At 44.7% G+C, this 20,222-nt stretch overlaps 1 protein-coding gene across 1 annotated transcript in view; it reads right to left on the minus strand.

Moving 5' to 3' along the window:
* Positions 1 to 20,222, minus strand: part of LOC142312279 (uncharacterized) — a 172,771-nt gene that overhangs the window by 61,691 nt on the left and 90,858 nt on the right. The window contains exons 2-6 of the mRNA XM_075351213.1: positions 3,688 to 3,837; positions 3,379 to 3,558; positions 3,174 to 3,297; positions 2,993 to 3,090; positions 2,705 to 2,795 (exon numbers count right to left, since the gene is read on the minus strand). Coding sequence (XP_075207328.1) covers positions 2,705 to 2,795; positions 2,993 to 3,090; positions 3,174 to 3,297; positions 3,379 to 3,558; positions 3,688 to 3,765 — 571 coding nt within the window. The 5' untranslated portion in view covers positions 3,766 to 3,837. The remainder of the gene's footprint in view (positions 1 to 2,704; positions 2,796 to 2,992; positions 3,091 to 3,173; positions 3,298 to 3,378; positions 3,559 to 3,687; positions 3,838 to 20,222) is intronic.

A 20,222-nucleotide genomic window follows, 5' to 3' on the forward strand; every position in this document is an offset into this window, starting at 1 on the left:
TTCTGCCATTTTGTCACATTAGGGCTTCTACAAATTGTGTGACATATCCTCTGGGATCTGCTCCTGTGACGTCTGCTTCTGTCACAAGACGCCACCATATTCATTCTGCCAGTGGAGTTGATTATAAAGGAGACATTGGAATCAGAAGCTGTGGGTGGAACAGGCTCTTTCCAGTCACTAAGATTTAAGGTGGCTGGAACCTGTAGTACCATTCAGTTTGGCAGTATGGGTGTGTGCAGTCCAGCTGGAGTAATCAGCTCTTTCCTTCAGCCAACGGGAAAGCACCGCACCCTACTAAAGCTCAAAGCATATTGCTAGATGCTGCCAGATATAGCCTTGTTCTCCTCTGGTTCAGTCTTCTGTGCTCAGCTCCCAGATTGTGTATTTGTTGCCTGTTGAGACTCCAACCTGTCTACTGACTACTCTTGCGTCTTCTGATTTTCTATTTTCCCTTCCCTCCTGGTTCTGACCCGGCTACTTGACTATTTGTCTTAACATCTCGCACCACCGAGCAGCAGCTAACTCTGTGGCCCCAGCTTAGGGGTCCCTGTGTAAGTCTACACCTGTGTAAAGGGGTTAAAGGGTGAAGGGCAAGCAGTCTCTGGGATCTGGAAAGCAGAGTAGATAGGGCCAAATCTGTTCGTAATTGTCATTTTTTTGAGTTGCCAAGTCACCCCACATAGTACCCTCATTACTTTCTGCCTGTAAACTAGTTTGTGCCTGCAAAATCTGTGTTCACATAGCTAAATGGTGCTCCTTCCTTCCACCCTGAGCTCTGCCAGGTGCCAAAACAGTAGTGTGCAGCTGAATATCAGATACTGCTAGATTACCCTTTGTGAAAATGAAAAAGAGTAGTTAAATCAAATTTATATTGAAAAAATATGTATTTTTTGCATTCTACTTAATAATGATTATTCCTGAATGTGGTTTTGATACTATGAAGTGTATCATTTTCTAAAATCTAGGCCCCTTAAAGTAATTTTAAAAGTGATGTTACCCAAAAAAAATAAGTTTTCTAGATTTAATTGAATGCATAATCATTTACTTCTAAACTCTTATGCCTTCTAACATACCCCAAAAAATAAAAGTATGTTGGAAAAATGAAAGGGAATGTTCAAAAAATTCTGCCGACCTAAAGTATGAATACGGTAAGTGTTAACAGAAAATAAGTACAATGTGTCATAGAACAAATATGTCAGAATTCTTGGAATCAGAAGAAGCGTCGAAAGCTATCACCTCTTTGTAAGGCCTCTTTCACACGTCAGTGAAAAACACAGACGTTTTTCTCTGACGTGATGAAGGTGCATATGTCCCTCTGTGTGCCGTGATTTTGATACCTGTGTGATCTCCGTGTGCTATCTGTGATAATACACACAGATCATACTCCTGCTGTCCGTGGTGCTGAACTCTCCTGCTCTCATGTGTCCGGCCGCTCTGTCTCTCACTGCTGCTGCTACTATCGGGTCGGCAGTCCAGTGCATAATTGCATACGCATGAGCATAATTAGCCGGCCTGGAAGCAACAGGCAGCAGCGGCCAGAGACAGCAGTGATGGAGAAGGTGAGATTAGAAAGCATTTTATTTTAAATGTACATGTTTTTCTGGTACATTTTACACGGATCACACCATAGTGTGGTCTTTGAGACATCAGTGATGCAAAAAAAACCAGACTTGCTTCTGTGCGGAAATCACTGACAGGCATGTACGCCGCACGGAGACACAGTCAGTGAGAAATCACTGATGTGTGTGCAGACCCATTGATTTTAATGGGTATGCGTAAGTCCGTGAAAAACCAGTAACACACGTATCAGAATCACTGACGTCTGAAGAAGGCCTAAGGAACAGAAAAAACAACTGCAGAAAGTGGTTAAATCAGAGTATTTTGGGCACTAACTACTGTAGTAAAAATCTGTGAATATAGACAATAACAAATCTACTGAAAAGATCAAGCTCAACAGTCTTCATCAGTAAAAAAAACAAACAAAAAAAACCCCAAAAAAAACTAATGAGTGACTAGTGGTGAAAAATCTCCGGCTAATTAGAGGATGTGGCTCGGTAGCTCTTATCTGTATATTACAGCCATCAACCACGCACAGCTCAGGGATAGATCACGGCAGACGTGGAATGTGGTTTTTTTTTTGCAAGTTATTGTAATTCTGTTGAAGTTAGTTGGTTTTAAAATAAGTCAAAATAAAGGGAAACTATTGTACAGAAATGGACACTCGGCTCTCACTAGACATTTAATGTTGTTGATCACAAAAGCAAAGTTTGATCATAAAGACTGGACCTGATCTTGTAAGGACCAAATTATCACATTCAGCAGCACAAAATAAAGAGAAGGTAGATTCATCTTATATGATGCCAGGATTCTAGGAAGGAAACAGCATCATCACCCTCCACTTTCTCTTAGAGGCCAAACATAATATTTTTTTCAAATGGTTTTCTAACTTGTCCTCACATTCTACGTACACTGTCATTTGGGTTTGTAGTTTACAGATCTGGGCAGCTGTGAGTACGGAACGTCTAACCCCAACAGAAGGACCTCCAATGCCCAAAGTAATGGGGACAGTTCCAACGCAATGGGTTAGAGGCAGAATGGGGACCAGTTGATTGTGATATGGCCGAATTATACCACCGATAAAGCAGCCACAGCCGGTGACTGAGAAGAATCTGTGACTTCTCTGCATTTAGTGGTCACTACTCACCTGGGCGGTTATCTGTAGGAATCTCCTCTTTACACCGCTCATCACCCCTCACATATGTCTCTGTAGTATTAATATGGGTCAGATCTTCACCCTAAAACAAATACTGTAAAAGTCACAGACAGATGGAGAAGTCACATCTATGATCAGCTCTAATCCTGCCATCTCCACCGCTCTCATTACACAAGTATAAAACATATAATACTGGTGGATAAAACAAGACTGAGCACAAGACCTTCACAGCCGTATACACATCATAGGGAGATTTCATGGCACCTTCTCTCCATCTACCTGATGATCCTGAGGAACATTGGGATCTTCTTGTTTACAGTCCTGTGGGAGAAGAGGACGGGGACATCTCTCTGGTGTTGTCTTCTTACTGGATAGAACTGGAGGAGACACATACAGGGACTGAATTTATTCCTTACATACAGATAATTATAGGCCGTGTGTATTTACTCCTGTCTATTACCTGGTGATGTGAGGGGCTGGGGAACCTCCATCATGACGTCCTTGTACAGATCTTTGTGTCCTTCTAAATACTCCCACTCCTCCATGGAGAAATAGATGGTGACGTCCTGACACCTTATAGGAACCTGACACATACAATGATACTGTCACCCCCGATCCCTTCATAGCGTTACTGTATAATGTCCCAGCATTCCCAGCAGTGTCACCTCTCCAGTCAGCAGCTCAATCATCTTGTAGGTGAGTTCTAGGATCTTCTGGTTATTGCTGTCCTCATGTATCGGAGGGTGAGGTGGAGGCCCCGTGATTGGGCAGTGAGGTTTTCCCCATCCCTCAGACACAGGGTCCTGACAGCGCTCACTAGAGGTCTTCTTCACTACTGTGTAATCCTGGTTATGGAGAGACACAGTAAGAAATCTCACTCCAGACATTTCCAGAGTCCTCACCTCTCCAGTTCTGTCCATCTGTAATTCCCATAGATAGGAATGGTGTAATGTGACGTCATAAGAATCTCTCACCTCTCCAGTAAGTCGGAAGAGGATCTCTAGGGTGAGGTGTAATATCCTCTCCGCCATCTTGTCCCTGTCCATATCCATCCTTCACGGGGCAATCAGGAGAATTCTCTTCTATAGAAGATCTCCACTGAGAGGATCCGATATTGTAGGGACCTGAATGGGGAGAAGATGATGATGTAACATCATAAAGAATCCGCTGTAATAATATAATTACTGGAGATAATAAGGGGAAACATATCAGGAGACAGAACGTGTAGATGATGTATTCTCTCGTCTCGTACAGACTGGAGCATAAGTTAAAGGAACCTGTCAGCAGATACAATCTGCCCAAACTGGCAGCGTGGTGTTAACCCCTTCATTTCTCCATTCACGCTATATGTATTCCATGGGGATTGCTGCAGCTGAGGATTTCTAAACCAATTATGCTAAACCTGTTGGATCGTTCCTCGGCCTGTTGTCTCTCCTTGCTCTGCTGTACACCCCGTCACAGTGACTCATCACAGCCCATCAAGGTGAGCAATTCCTTGCTTGTCATTCTTCTATCCCACAAGGAGAAAACCCCCATATTGTGTCTCTTGTCTCTTCAGCGATACTCCCAGTGTGAAACAAACACCATCTTGACGCATCCTCGATGTTTTTAGGGACGCCATCAGTCAGGGCACCCAGTTATACTTTTACTGAATTCAATTATTGCATTGCACAATCATGGTCTTAAAGAGAATCTGTTTTTTTTTTTGTTATTAATATGGGCATATAGTTAACATATAGTTGAATTTAGCCATACCTGTATTCCTCCTGGATAATGGGTTGTTTTTGAAAAACCATCTTCTCTATCTTCGGGGCTATGGGGCGTCTGCTGCACGGAAGATAACATTGCCCACGGTCTTCATTATACAGGATTCTTGCTCTTCTCTTCAGAGTCCCTGTGAAGTCATATGCGAGGATGGAATCCAGCGCCTGTGCATTCTGCCTACCGTCTCTCCCCTGCACCGTGAAGCAGCAGTGACTCTCTGACACTTTCGAACAGCAAAATTGAAGATAGTGCCCACGGGAGGGGAGAACAGTGCGGGGGAGAGACGGCAGGCAAAATGTGTAAGTGCAGGATTTCCGACCACACACCTGATGTCACAGGGACATCAAGGAAAAGAAGGGGAAGAGGAATCCCGTAAAATGAAGACTGGAGGCAGGCTCATATTCCAGGCAGTGCATGACCCATAGCCCGAAAGATAGAAGATATAAAAAGTGATTATTCCAAAACGACCCATCATGCAGGAGGCATACAGGTATTGCTAATTTCACTTGTATGCCTTTATTACTAAGTAATGAAACTCAAAGGGGTGACAGATTTCCTTTAAATTAAGATAAAACTACAGCAGGGCAAGGAGTTTTAGATCCACTGCACCCTCCGCTTCTATTGGATGCCTGCCGTGTGATGTCGCTGTGACGCCCCCTTAGAAAAGAGGCTGTCCGCCGGCCACAGCAACGTCGCTAGGAAGGTAAGTCCGTGTGACGGGACGTAGCGATAGTGCGCGCCACGGGCAGCGACTTGCCCGTGACGCACAAACGACTGGGTCGGGTGCTTTCACGAGCAAAATCGCTACCGATGTCGCTGCGTGTAAAGCAGCCTTTAGAGGGAGGACGGATACATCACATTTTACTGTGTGGGGGGATGGCGGCACTTTGCAAACATTATACTGTGTGTGGCGGGGATGGCAGTACTGTGGAAACATTATACTGTGTGTGGAGGGGATGGCGGTACTGTGGGAACATTATACTGTGTGTGGAGGGGATGGCGGTTCTATGGGAACATTATACTGTGTGTGGGGGTATGGCGGTACTGTGGGAACATTATACTGTGTGTGGGGGATGGCGGTAGTGTGGGAACATTATGCTGTGTGTGGAGGGGATGGCGGTACTGTGGGAACATTATACTGTGTGGGGGGATGGAGGTCCTGTGGGAACATTATACCGTGTGGAAGGATGGCGGTACGGTGGGAACATTATACTGTGTGGGGGGATGGAGATACTGTGAGAACATTATACTGTGGGGGGGGATGGAGGTACTGTTGGAACATTATACTGTGTGGGAGGATGGGGGTACTGTGGGAACATTATACTGTGTGTGGGGGATGGCGGTAGTGTGGGAACATTATGCTGTGTGTGGAAGGGATGGCGGTACTGTGGGAACATTATACTGTGTGTGGAGGGGATGGCGGTACTGTGGGAACATTATACTGTGTGGGGGGATGGAGGTACTCTGGAAATATTATACTGTGTGTGAGGGGATGGCGGTACTGTGGGAACATTATACTGTCTGGTGGGATGGCGGTACTGTGGGAATATTATACTGTGTGGGAGGATGGGGGTACTGTGGAACATTATACTGTGTGTGGAGCGGATGGCGGTACTGTGGGGACATTATACTGTGTGTAGGGGTATGGCGGTACTGTGGGAACATTATACTGTGTGTGGGATGGCGGTACTGTGGGAAAATTATACTGTGTGGGGGGATGGAGATACTGTGAGAACATTATACTGTGTGTGTGGGGGATGGAGATACTGTGAGAACATTATACTGTGTGTGGGGGGATAGCGGTACTGTGGGAACATTATACTGTGTGTGGGAAGATGGCGATACTGTGGTAACATTATACTGTGTCTAGGGGAATGGGGGTACTGTGGGAACATTATACTGTGTGTGGGGGGATAGCGGTACTGTGGGAACATTATACTGTGTGTGGGAAGATGGCGATACTGTGGTAACATTATACTGTGTCTAGGGGAATGGGGGTACTGTGGAACATTATACTGTGTGTGGGGGGATCACAATTGTTGGGAGCAAGAAAGAGGCACCGTACCATGTAACCTATACGTATTTCACTTCTTTTATAGTTGGGGCGTCTGTATCTATCAGAGGAGAGGAACAAATCATCACAATGCATAGAAATCAGCAAAACAAAAACACCAAGAAAGTGTCAGAGCTGAAGGGGTTAATGCCCCTGCCCCAGTAATGGGGAATCCCCACATACCTCCTCCTGCAGAGCCGCACACTAGATATATGGCTGCTCTGTGCTTCCAGGACCTGTGATGATGTCACATGGAGGGGAGGAGTCAGGGGTCACATGATCAGCTCCTCAGTGAGTGTATGCAGGAGGGGTTTACAGTGTGGATGGAGCAGAGCCGAGTGTGTACGAGGTGTACGAAGCGGAGCCGTGTGTGTACGAGGTGTACGGAGCAGAGCCGTGTGTGTACGAGGCGTACGGAGCGGAGCCGTGTGTGTACGAGGCGTACGGAGCAGAGCCGTGTGTGTACGAGGCGTACGGAGCGGAGCCGTGTGTGTACGAGGTGTACGGAGCGGAGCCGTGTGTGTACGAGGTGTACGGAGCGGAGCCGTGTGTGTACGAGGTGTACGGAGCGGAGCCGTGTGTGTACGAGGTGTACGGAGCGGAGCAGTGTGTGTACGAGGTGTACGGAGCGGAGCCGTGTGTGTACGAGGTGTACGGAGCGGAGCCGTGTGTGTACGAGGTGTACGGAGCGGAGCCGTGTGTGTACGAGGTGTACGGAGCGGAGCCGTGTGTGTACGAGGTGTACGGAGCGGAGCCGTGTGTGTACGAAGCGGAGCAGTGTGTGTACGAGGTGTACGGAGCGGAGCCGTGTGTGTACGAGGTGTACGGAGCGGAGCCGTGTGTGTAAGAGGTGTACGGAGCGGAGCCGTGTGTGTACGAGGTGTACGGAGCAGAGCCGTGTGTGTACGAGGTGTACGGAGCGGAGCAGTGTGTGTACGAGGTGTACGGAGCGGAGCAGTGTGTGTACGAGGTGTACGGAGCGGAGCAGTGTGTGTACGAGGTGTACGGAGCGGAGCCGTGTGTGTACGAGGTGTACGGAGCGGAGCCGTGTGTGTACGAGGTGTACGGAGCGGAGCCGTGTGTGTACGAGGTGTACGGAGCGGAGCCGTGTGTGTACGAGGTGTACGGAGCGGAGCCATATGGATAGGATTCTGTATGAAGAGGACCCATTGTGTACTATATCTCCCTAGGGACGAAGCCAGTTTTGTACTTAATGACCGGGCCATTTTTTGCAATTCTGACCAGGGCTGTGGAGTCGGAAAGCCAAACCTGCGACTCCGACTCCTCAATTTCCCTTGCACCGACTCCGACTCCCACATACAGGGGTTGGACAAAATAATGGAAACACCTGGGAACATCAATAAAAGTTAGTTTAATATGGTGTAGGTTGACCTTTTGCGGTGATTACAGCCTCAATTCTGCGAGGTATGGATTCATACAAGGTGTGAATTGTTTCCAAAGGAATTTTAGCCCATTCTGCAGTTAAAACACCCTCCAGTTCTTTGAGCGACGATGGTGGCGGAAATCGACGTCTAACTTGAATCTCTAAAATCGACCATAAATGCTCAATAATGTTGAGGTCTGGGGATTGTGGGGCCAGATGAGATGCTCAACATCATTAGAATATTCCTCGTGCCATGCTTTGACGATTCTAGCTGTATGAATTGGTGCATTATCATCCTGAAAGATAGGGTTCCCCTCCGGGAACATTGCTTGAACCATGGGATGCACTTGGTCGCCCAAAATGCATAAATAATCTCGGCTGTTAATTCTTCCATGAAGGGATATCATTGGCCAGGCAGATCTCCACGGAATAGCACCCCAGAGGATCACAGAATCTCCGTCATGTTTTATGGTTGGGAGAAGGCAGTCTGGATGGAATGCTTCTTTCGGCGGTCTCCAAACGTACACTTGGCCGGAGGTCGGAAAAAGGGTAAACGATGATTCGTCTGAGAATATCACATGTTTCCACTGCTCGAGGGACCAATTCTGGAGGTTTCTACACCACTCAAAATGCTTGGACACATTTGTCATTGAGAGCAGCGGTTTCTAATTGTAGCTCTTCCGAGGAATCCAGATTTGTGCAGCTCCCAATGAACAGTTTTCATGGAAACCGGGTTCTGTAGGTGTTCATTGAGCTCAGCAGTGATTTTCGGAGCGGTGGTCTTGCGATGCTCTCACAAATCGGTTTAGAGTTAGGCGGGCTTTGCACGCTGCAACATCGGTAACAATGTGTTACCGATGCTGCAGCGATAGTCCCGCCCCCGTCGCACGTGCAATATCTAGTGAAAGCTGCCGTAGCGATTATTATCGCTACGGCAGTTTCACACGCACATACCTGCCGTGCGACGTCCCTCTGGCCGGCGACCCGCCTTCTTCCTAAGGGGGCGGGTCGTGCGGCGTCACAGCGACGTCACACGGCAGGCGGCCAATTGAAGTGGAGGGGCGGAGATGAGCAGGATGTAAACATCCCGCCCACCTCCGTCCTTCTCATTGCAGCCGGCGGCAGGTAAGGAGATGTTCCTCGCTCCTGCGGCTTTACACACAGCGATGTCTGCTGCCGCAGGAGCGAGGAACAAAATCGCACCTGTCGCTGCACCGGCATTATGGAAATGTCGGAGGCTGCAGCGATGATACGATAACGACGCTTTTGCGCTCGTTCATCGTATCAAAAAGGATTTGCACGTTGCGATATCGACTGCGACGCCTGATGTGCGTCACTTTCGATTTGACCCCATCGACATCGCACGTGCAATGTCGCAACGTGCAAAGCCGCCCTTAGAGTTGAGCGGATTGGTTATAATCCAAGTCCGGCGGATCCGGATCGGGTTGCCGCATAAGTCCGGATCTGATCCGGAATCCGCGTCTATGTAAATCAATGGGGAGTCGGGACGAGAGAAAGAGAGAGAGACAAAAAAACGGATCCGGATCGTGCACCACGAATCCCGGGTACTGGTCAAACTTGGATCGGGCTCTGAAACCGTGCGGATCCGGATTTTGCGGATCCGGGTCCGCTCAACACTATTTAGAGTCAGACGGTATCTCTCAGTCGACTTCGACTTTCGACCGGACCTGTGCTTTGCTGCGGACGTTTTTCCTTCTCTTTCAAACGCAGTCATTACTTTGGAGACAGTACCTCTTGACATGCCAAGCATTTGGGCACTTTCTGTTACACTACCGCCTGCCATACAAGCACCAACAATTTGATCTCTTTGAAAATCCGAGAGGTCTGCCATTGGTATCAGGTTCTCATCAATGTTCTTACAATTCTGCAAAACAAACAGTTAATTTACATACACATATCACATAACACAAAAAATCAACTACAAAACATTAACATGTCACGGTTTGCATGTTTATAACATGTTCGAAGATTATGATGCCAAAACATTGTGTTTCCATTATTTTGTCCCACCCCTGTATATTACTTATATTTAGATGAAAATTTATTGTAGTACAATGTGAACATCAGACATATAATCATTTTTATGATACAATAATCAATATATTTATTGGAATACAACTTTTGAACACAAAAAACTGTAATAAATTGTAAATATGTAATACACTATGTAATATAGATTTTATATATATATATATATATATATATATATATATATTATATCTTGTGTGTGTGCATATATATATATATATATATATATACTGTATATTCCATATTGTATTACATATTTACAATTTATTACAGTTTTTTGTGTTCTAAAGTTGTATAAATTTTTCACTTAAATATAAGCAATATACTAAATATTATTTAGTACGTTTTTGTTATAAACTCTTGTTTGCCACTTACATAGTGTTAGTGTTTTTATATATATATATATATATATATATATAAACACTATGTAATAAACTATATAAGTGGCAAAAAAACAGTTTTCGACAGAAACATACTAATAACATTTGGGCAGTCTTTGACTTTGTTCTAAGAAATAGATTTGCCTCCATCAGGTCCTACTTCATAGGTGACCTCAAATCTGACCTAATAATTTTAGGGGTACTTTGCATGTTGCGACATCGCTGCTGCGATATCGTCGGGGTCAAATCAAAAGTGACGTACATCCGGCGCCAGTAACGACGTCGCAACGTGTAAAGCCTAGATGCACCGATAAACGATCGCAAAAGCGTCGTAAATCGGTGATCTGTGTAGTGTCGGTAATTTTCATAATTTCGCTGCAGCGACAGGTACGATGTTGTTCGTCGTTCCTGTGGCAGCACACATCGCTGTGTATGAAGCCGCAGGAGAGAGGAACTTCTCCTTACCTGCCTCCACCGGCTATGCAGAAGGAGGTGGGCGGGATGTTTACGTCCCGCTCATCTCCGTCCCTCCGCTTCTATTGGCTGCCTGCCGTGTGACGTCGCTGTGACGCCACACGACCCGCCCCCTTAGGAAGGAGGCGGGTCACCAGCCAGAGCGACGTCGCAGGGCAGGTGAGTAAAGCTGCCGTAGCAATAATGTTCGCTACGGCAGCTATCACAAGATATCGCATGTGCGACGGGGGCGGGTACTATCGCGCTCGGCATCGCTACCATCGGCTAACGATGTCACAGCGTCCAAAGTACTCCTTAAGGCTAGAGAACAACCTCTCTACAGTAACTTGGGTTGGACGCAAAGCCGTAACCACATGGGCAACATCTCTAACAATTTCTGGGTATAATGGAATTGCACAGTCAGTTTTGATGAACAGTTGAATTTTTCTATTTCTTTAAGAGCAAGTGAAAAATGTTGCTGAAATCTGATCAATCTGCTGCTATAGGAGACGGAGTGAAATCTTTTTCCTTGCGGCAACACTTTGCTGCTCCATGTCATCCAAATACTTGTCAAAGTTAAACTCCTCATCTGATGAGGGTGAACATATGGCAGCAGTAGCATTGTCAGGACCCAAGTCCTCTTCCTCCTGACAGTCCTGTATCCACTCATCCTAACTGCTACCTCAGTCAGAGCTTCTTTTCCTTTAGTAAGCTGTTGATTATCAAGCAGTATACGATAACTTGGGTCCACATAAACAGCTGCCAGAAGAATTTTATTTTCCAATAGCTGTGTCTCTCTCCATTTCATTGAAGCAGAAATGCCATCTGCGATTAAACCTCCTCTTTGGGACAGGCGAAATAGCAAGTTCTTCCACTCCCTTATGAAAATGCCAGGAGTTAAATCCTCAGCTTGTATTTTTTTATTTACGGTAAATGGGTGATTAAGCAATTCCTTCAATTCAGCCACCTGTGTCCATTGACATTCATTTAGGGTTACCTGAGGGTTTGCTATATATTTGAAAACATTATCTATTAGCTCAAAAACCTTTCAGGTGAGTTTTTTTAAAAGCTTATCTGCTTTTGCAGCTGAAAACATATCCTCAAAAAACGCAGCAAAAACGCTGTGTGTGAATGTAGATGCGCACACTGCGTTTTATTTCTGCGTTTTTGCTGTGTTTTTGTTGTCAGAACTTTCTGACATTTGACTTCCCAGCAAAGTCTATGAGAAGTCAGATTTGCTATGCGCACATTGCAGTTTATTTGTCAGCGTTTTATTTGTCAAAAGTTTGTGACAAAAAAAATGCAGCATGTTCATTCAACATTTGTCACAAAAACGCATGTTCTGAAAAACGCACCGAAAAGGCACTGAAAACGCAGCAAAAAGGCACCTACAATTACAGGCATTTTTTGTGACATTTTCAGGCTCTCTTTGACAAGGTGCAGTTTTGGCTGCAGTTCTGGCTGCAGTTTGTGAACACAAAAAGATGCAGCGTGCGCATGTAGCCTTGGATCATGAATAGAACAGCCATTTATAGGACATTTCATAACTTTCCCAAATTCCTATGAAAAAATATTCAGCATATTCTGCATTGAACTACTGTCCCCAATTTATTATATATTTTCGGAGTCGGTCCATTTTATATCGACTCCGACTCCACCAAAATGAACACCGACTCCATGACTCCGACTCCACAGCCCTGATTCTGACCAGTGTCACTTCGACAGGTTATGACTCTGGAGCTTCATCGGATCCCGATAATTCTGAGATATTTTGTGAAATATTGTACTTCATGAAAGTGGTAAATTTAGGATTTTTTTTTATTTTAATTAGTGAAAAAAATCAGACATTTGCCGAAAATTTCGCAATTTTCAAACTTTTATTTATTATGCCCATAAAACAGAGAGTTCTGTCACATAAAATAGTTAATAAATAACATTTCCCACATGTCTACTTTACAACATCGCAATTTGTTAAACTTTTTTTTTGGGGTTAGATAGTATTAGGGTGAACTCTTAGAAATGTTCACTAGTTGCCTGCCCCTGACCTAATTAGAGTGGATCAAGTGCATGTACGAAAGAATAACACCAGACAAAGAGTCAGATGTGAAATCTCCCCTTGATCAGAGAGAGACAGAGAAAGAGAGAGAGAGAGAAAGTATGGAAGAGAAAAAGAGAGAGAGAAGTATGAAAGAGAGAGAAAAAGAGAGAAGTATGAAAGAGAGAGAGAGGCTAGGGGCGTAGGCATGTTCGGTTATGTCCATTTCTCAGTGGGATGATCCATAGGTTAACCAATCGGAGGGTATGTTTATTTCCATAAGGTTGTCGTAATGGGGATATATATATATATATATATATATATATATATATACACAGTTGAGCTTTTGTTTACAGAGCAGAGCCATGTGTGTCATGACCACCGTCATTGGAGCTGCTGTGACCACTACAAGACCGCTTAGTCTGTCTGTTTAAAATGAATATAACCACAATTACTACTTCTTCCACTTATGAAAAATAACCTGTCATGTGTCTGCCCACTCGGGTGAGCCCTCTGACGAGTCTGGAACCAGAAGGTCAAAACACCCTAAAATGCACAGGTCTGCAGCTTGTGTTTAAATGTAATTGGTTTCTTTTGGTGCTGTAGGGGTTAAGGACTCTTTCTTGTCTATAGATTCTTTGTAGCCTTGTTCTCAGGTGCACCTTTTTGTGATCACTCCCCTTCTCTATGAAAGGTCACATGTCTTACCATTTGATGCCAGTATTAGAATCATTTCTAACCTGTCCACTTTGGAAGAAGCCAGTCTCTGGATCAAGGTGAGGTGTTGTGACAATTACAGCCATGATGCCTCGCTGGATTGTACGCGTTTGGAGTGTTTTCCTTATTGTGTCTATTTTTCCCCTGTCTCCCTTCCCTTGTGTTATAGTATTGTAGTGGTGAGACTAGTGCTCTTGCCGACATTCTCATTAGCCAGGGTAAGCTCAGGGCAAGCTACTGTCTACGCAAATAACTGGCGATGAGGGAGGTGACTCATTTACAGAGTGCAGAGAACAGGTTCAGGTGAGTGATGGTGACCCTGATCCCCTTTCCCTAGCGCCAGGGCCCACCATTGTATCTTATGTATACATTGTGTGTTGCGGCACTCACTGGAAGTTTCCTTTCTATCTGTCGGAGCCCTGGTAGTCACTGTGTGGCATCACTGCAGAGTTTCATCTGAGCTTCAGTCAGTGTCAGATTTTACCATCAAAGTTTATTCAGTGTTTCATTGTTTTCCAGAATGAAAAAATTAACTGATGGAGGTTTCTCAACTTCTAATAATAAAGTCTCTGGAAAAAGAGGCAGCACATGGATTGCAGCCAAGTAATGTCCTATTTTTTTATGGACCCACATATATGTATTGGTGAATTTGGTCCGAGAATTGACTCAATATAGGACATTTCTCAGTGATTTTGTGTGAACCACTTGGTCTGCAAAAATACACAGACGTGTGAATATAATAGGTGCGAGTTCTATACAAGAAAGGCCTAGGATAGAACTCGTAAAAGAAAAACAGACATTTAAATGGGTGCTATGAAAAAGTTGTAGACTGTGAAAACTATAAATCATCCACAAGGTCGGCCAAAAATCCGAAGCGCTTAGCGGCACCTGCTGATGTTATACATATTCTGCCGGATTATAAATGCTATTGTTTCTTGCACATAAATTGATAACATTTAGAGCATTCAGACGAACCCGCCTACAAAATGTGATGAATAAAGGCATTACTACAGGACTGTTGGAGAAAGTGATTTATTCTACAAGAAACATTGGAGCCAAAAATGAGAGAATCTGGGCACTGTGGTTCATTTTATCACCATTTTGTATGTGCTATCAAATATTAGAACATTAGTGAACACTCTGCAGCACACATATATAAACACAACACTGCTGCATAGACAGTATACACACACAATCAGCTTTGCTACATAAGCACATTTACATACACATACAGCTCTGCTACATATATAGACACACACTGTATACACATTACCCCATTTTGCAGTTCCTTACAGCTTATATGATTAATCACATGACCTTAAAGACCCTGGAACTAGTCAGGTGGAAGGTTCTTCAGCTGTTCACTCAGGACATGCAGCCTCTGTGCAGCTTCCTCTCCTGCTCTGCACCGATCACATAGATCAGTGTGGGGCATTAGGAAACAGAAATTCTCTCAGTAATCGGGAAGGACACCATCTCAGCATTCTACTCCATCACAGGAAGTTGCCTTCGGACTATAAGAGGCACTCACCAATTAGTAAGATTTTTTTTTGTTAAAAGTGCGTCTTATACTCCCAAAAATATGGAAAGTTCTAAAGTAATATCTTTTTATCATGTAATTATGATTGTTGTACAATTTGGCAAAAAATATGGTTTTCCAGTAATTCATTTTATAAATTCTAGGAATGATAATCACTTCTCACCTGTGTGACTTTTCTGATACGTAACAATATTTGATTTGTGGTTGAAATATTTCCCACATTATGAACATGAAAAAGACTACTATCCTGTGTGGGATCCTTGATGTTTAAAAAGGTAACATTTTCGGGTAAAACATTTACCACATTCTGGACATGAAAAAGGCTTCTCCCCTGTGTGGGTTCTCTGGTGTCTAACAAGCTGTGATTTCTGTCCAAAACATTTCTCACAATCTGAACACGAAAATGGCTTCTCCCCCATATGAGTTCTTTGATGTGCAACAAGATGCGGTCTCTGGTTAAAACATCTCCCACATTCTGAACATAAATACAGGTTCAGCCGGAGCCTAAAATTGCTCTCCCAGACAGGTTTGCAGGGGGTAGAGACAGATTTTTTTGTGTTTAATGAAGTTTGTAAACTGTACTTTAGGCTTTGGCCTTACTCCTCTGGAGATGAGGAACAATGAGTGGGGATTGTGATCTCGCTGTTACAGGGGGATCCACAATTCTGGACTTTCTCTTTGCCACATGTCTCCGGTCAGTTGATGAATTTTTCAGGGCTTGGGTCTCATCTATGATGATCCTGACAGAGTCTCCTTGACTGAGTCCAGGCTGTGTAGCCTCCAGTAGGGAGATCAGTCAGCAAAGACTTAAGCGGGCTTTACATGCTACGATATCGTTAATGTTTTATCATCGGGGGTCACGTTGTTTGTGACGCACATCCGGCGTCATTAACAATATTGTAGCGTGTAACAGTTATGTGCGACCTAAAACGATCGCAAAAGCAGCAAAAATCGTTTGCCGCGGAGAGGTCGTCCTAAAACAAAAAATCGTTTACCTCTCATTAGCGATGTTGCTCCTCGTTCCTGCGGCAGCACACATCGCTGTGTGTGACACCGCAGGGGCGAGGAACATCTCCTTACCTGTCTCCACTGGCTATGCGGAAAGAAGGAGGTGGGCAGGATGTTTACGTCCCGCTCATCTCCGCCCCTCCGCTACTATTGGCCACCTGCCGTGTGACGTCGCTGTGAAGCTGCATGACTCGCCCCCCTAGGAAGGAGGCGGGTCGCCGGCCAGAGCGACGTGGCAGGGCAGGTAAGTCCGTGTGACGGGGGTAAACGAGGTTGTGCACGACGGGCAGCTATATGCCTGTGTCGCTCAACCGACGTGGGCGGGTACCATCGCTTGCGATCTCGCTAGTGGGTTCGCAGCGTGTAAGACCCGCTTTATTGTTTGGAATTTGGTAGATGGGCAACCGACAGTAAATGGAATCACCCGGCTCTCAGAACCAATTTTGTCAAAGTCTTTCAGAGAAATTTAAAGATGCCTTGATGATTTACAAAACTCCTGAGTCCTGGGAGGCTGCCATGTCCTTGGCTATACGTGTGGACAGACGCCTCCGAGATACACTGGTTAGACCATTTTCCCTGGAGACCCTCTTTCGGACGGTACCTCATGGAAATAGAAGACTGTGGAAAAAAAGCGCAATAGGGTCTTACCCCAATAGGAAAAGGGGTCAAATACATGGTTGAACTCACCTAAGGAAGTTTTGACAGTCACAATTCCTATATATGCATGTAACTCAAGGTGAAGACTGCAGTCCCCGAATTAGCTGATAGCAGAGAGTAATAGAGATGGGTTTTTCAAAACCGCGCCACTGACCAAAAGACAAAGGTAATATAAGATAAATGTTGCTTTATTTTCATGCTCAGGTCAACGCGTTTCAGAGACTCGGCTCCCTTCATCAGGACAAAGAGGCAAAAGAACATCATGTACCTCATGTCGAGGGGGTGGCGATCTGGGGGTGAGCCATTACTCATGGGTCTGGAGAAGCCCATGCAGCTAGAGGGAGCCACTATTTTGCATGTTCCTACTAAAATCGGCAAAAAGGGGGGATTTTTTTGTGGTAAAGATGGTCATTTTATTGGAGTCTGTCCCTCAATTCCTAAGCAAACAGGATCATCTGGAACTCTACTTACCATTGGTGGTGGTGGGATGGACAATCAGGTTTGTGTTTGTCTTCCACATGTAATTCTTGCTTTGTCCTGGCAGCAGAGGTGGTGCTAGAGAACAGGACTGAGAAGAATTTCTGTGTTTGTGGACAGTGTAGCAGGAGTCAGCAGGTGGATGCCCTGTTTGTAAGAACTTATGGGCTCACCTGCAGTATGTTTACTAATCCCATCTTTATCTACGCTATTGACTCATCACCACTTGCTCAGGGGTGCCTGACACAGTGCATTGTATAAAACTGAGGGTAGGACCCCTGCATTATGAAATAATGTCTTTCTATGTCCTGGAAGTCCTTCCCACTCCCATTGTACTGGGTCTACCCTGGTTGGTGAAACATAATCCTGTAGCGGATTGGCAAACCAGGGAAATTACTGTATTGATAATTGTTTGAACATCTCTCTCTACTGTCTCTACGTAGTCCTTACCTGCATTTTTGTCTGGGTTTGAAGACATATTTTAGGAGAGGGAGTGTCAGGATTTGCCTTCCCATCACGTACAGTACAGACCAAAGGTTTGGACACACCTTCTCATTCAAAGAGTTTTCTTTATTTTCATGACTCTAAAAATTGTAGATTCACATTGAAGACATCAAAACTATGAATAAAAACATGTGGAATGAAATACTTAAAGTGTGAAACAACTAAAAATATGTCTTATATTCTAGGTTCTTCAAAGTAGCCACCTTTTGCTTTCATTACTGCTTTGCACACTCTTGGCATTCTCTTGATGAGCTTCAAGAGATAGTCACCGGAAATGGTTTTTCAACAGTCTTGAAGGAGTTTTCAGAAATGCTTAGCACTTGTTGGCCCTTTTGCCTTCACTCTGCGGTCCAGCTCACTCCAAACCATCTCGATTGGGTTCAGGTCTGGTGACTGTGAAGGCCAGGTCATCTGGCGTTGCATCCCATCACTCTCCTTCTTAGTCAAATAGCCCTTACACAGCCTGGAGGTGTGTTTGGGGTCATTGTCCTGTTGAAAAATAAATGATGGTCCAACTAAACGCAAACCGGATGGAATAGCATGCCGCTGCAAGATGCTGTGGTAGCCATGCTGGTTTAGTATGCCTTCAATTTTGAATAAATCCCCAACAGTGTCACCAGCAAAGCACCCCCACACCATCATACCTCCTCCTCCATGCTTCACGGTGGGAACCAGGCATGTAGAGTCCATCCGTTCACCTTTTTTACAAAGACACGGTGGCTGGATCCAAAAATCTCAAATTTGGACTCCTCAGACCAAAGCACAGATTTCCACTGGTCTAATGTCCATCCCTTGTGTTCTTTAGCCCAAATAAGTCTCTTCTGCTTGTTGCCTGTCCTTAGCAGTGGTTTCCTAGCAGCTATTTTACCATGAAGGCCTGCTGCACAAAGTCTCCTCTTAATAGTTGTTCTAGAGATGAGAAGGTGTGTCCAAACTTTTGGTCTGTATTGTATATACCTACCCTATTAATCTGCTGCCTGGCGCAAAACTCGCGAAGTCCGGACTGTATACTATTTCTGGCCCAGAGATACAGGCCATGAAATATTACATTGCTGAGAGTCTGGAGAAGGAACATATCAGCCCCCCTCTTCGCCCATGGCAGCAGGGTTCTTCTTCGTTAAGAAGAAAGAATGGTGTCTCCACCCTTGTTTAGGTTTTCGGGAGCCAAATCAGATTACCGTCCAAGACCCTTATCCCCTCCCTCTGATTCCAGATTTATTCAATAATCAGCAAAAATAGAGGTATTCACTATACAAGCAAATAAGTAAATTAGACCCCAATTTTTGCTGATTATTGACTTCCCTGTTTCCACGAGGGGTATATCTGTGGTATTTTTGCTATTATCAGATTTATTCAACCAGATTATGGGAGCTAAGTGATTCTTCAAGTTGGACTTAAGGGTGAGGCTGGACAAAGTGCGGTCCGCTAGCCACATCCGTCCTGCTTGCTGTTCAAGTCCATCCTGTGGACCGAGACAGCCAAAAAAAACAGGGCTAAAAAAGTGGACTGTCCACCGCACAAGTCCTGATATCAGCACTATCTGCATCCTCAGGATCCAGCTAGCAGTGAATACATTGATCGACGATGGGTGCCGTTGGCTCAGTCTTCCAAGAAGCAGGGTGTGTGATAGCAGACACGATGTTGTCACATCATTGCTTGTGCTGGGCGGAGGTTAAGTGTATCATAGCAAAAAGGTGGGGGAACGGGAGTGAGGAGAGTATGTTGCGATTTTTTTTTTTTTAAATGTGTATGGGATGTTTGTGTTTATTTAGTATATGTGGGGCTCATATTGTATATACAGGGCTATGTGGAGGCTCATCCTGTATTTAGGAGACTGTATGAGGGAACATGCGGTATATAGAAGGCTATGTGGGGCTGATACTGTTTATAGGAGGCTATGTTTGGGCTCATCCTGTATATAGGAGACTTTGAGCTCATATTGTATATAGGAGGCTGTGTAAGAGTTTGCATTATATATAGGGGCTATGTGGAGGCTCATACTGAGTATATAGGAAGCTGTGTGGGAGCACATGCTGTATATAGGAGGCTGTGTAGGGGCTTATACTGTATATAGAGGGTCTTTGTGAAATCTCACACTGTATATAGAGAGGCTATGTGGACCTCATAATTAATATAGGGGTCTGTGTAATTGCTCCTTCTTAAAATAGGGAGATATGTGAGGGCTTATTCTGTATTTAGGGACAAATGTGGGGCTTATACTGTATATAGGGGGGCTGTGTGTGGGCTCTCACTGTATGCAGGGTGATGTTAGCATACTTAATTCTGCTTGATATTAAAGGGGGCTTTACACGCAGTGACATCGCTAGCGATCTCGTTAACAATGTGATACACCCAGATCGTTGCAACGATTTGCCGAGATCGCTCATAAGTCATTTTGTAGCGGTCACACGTAACTATCTCACAAATGACAGAACATCGTTCAGCGATATATTATTTGACCAAGGCGGTCCTGTGGACACCGTCACAC

The sequence above is a fragment of the Anomaloglossus baeobatrachus genome, chromosome 5, assembly GCF_048569485.1.
Source record: "Anomaloglossus baeobatrachus isolate aAnoBae1 chromosome 5, aAnoBae1.hap1, whole genome shotgun sequence".
Taxonomy (NCBI): domain Eukaryota; kingdom Metazoa; phylum Chordata; class Amphibia; order Anura; family Aromobatidae; genus Anomaloglossus; species Anomaloglossus baeobatrachus.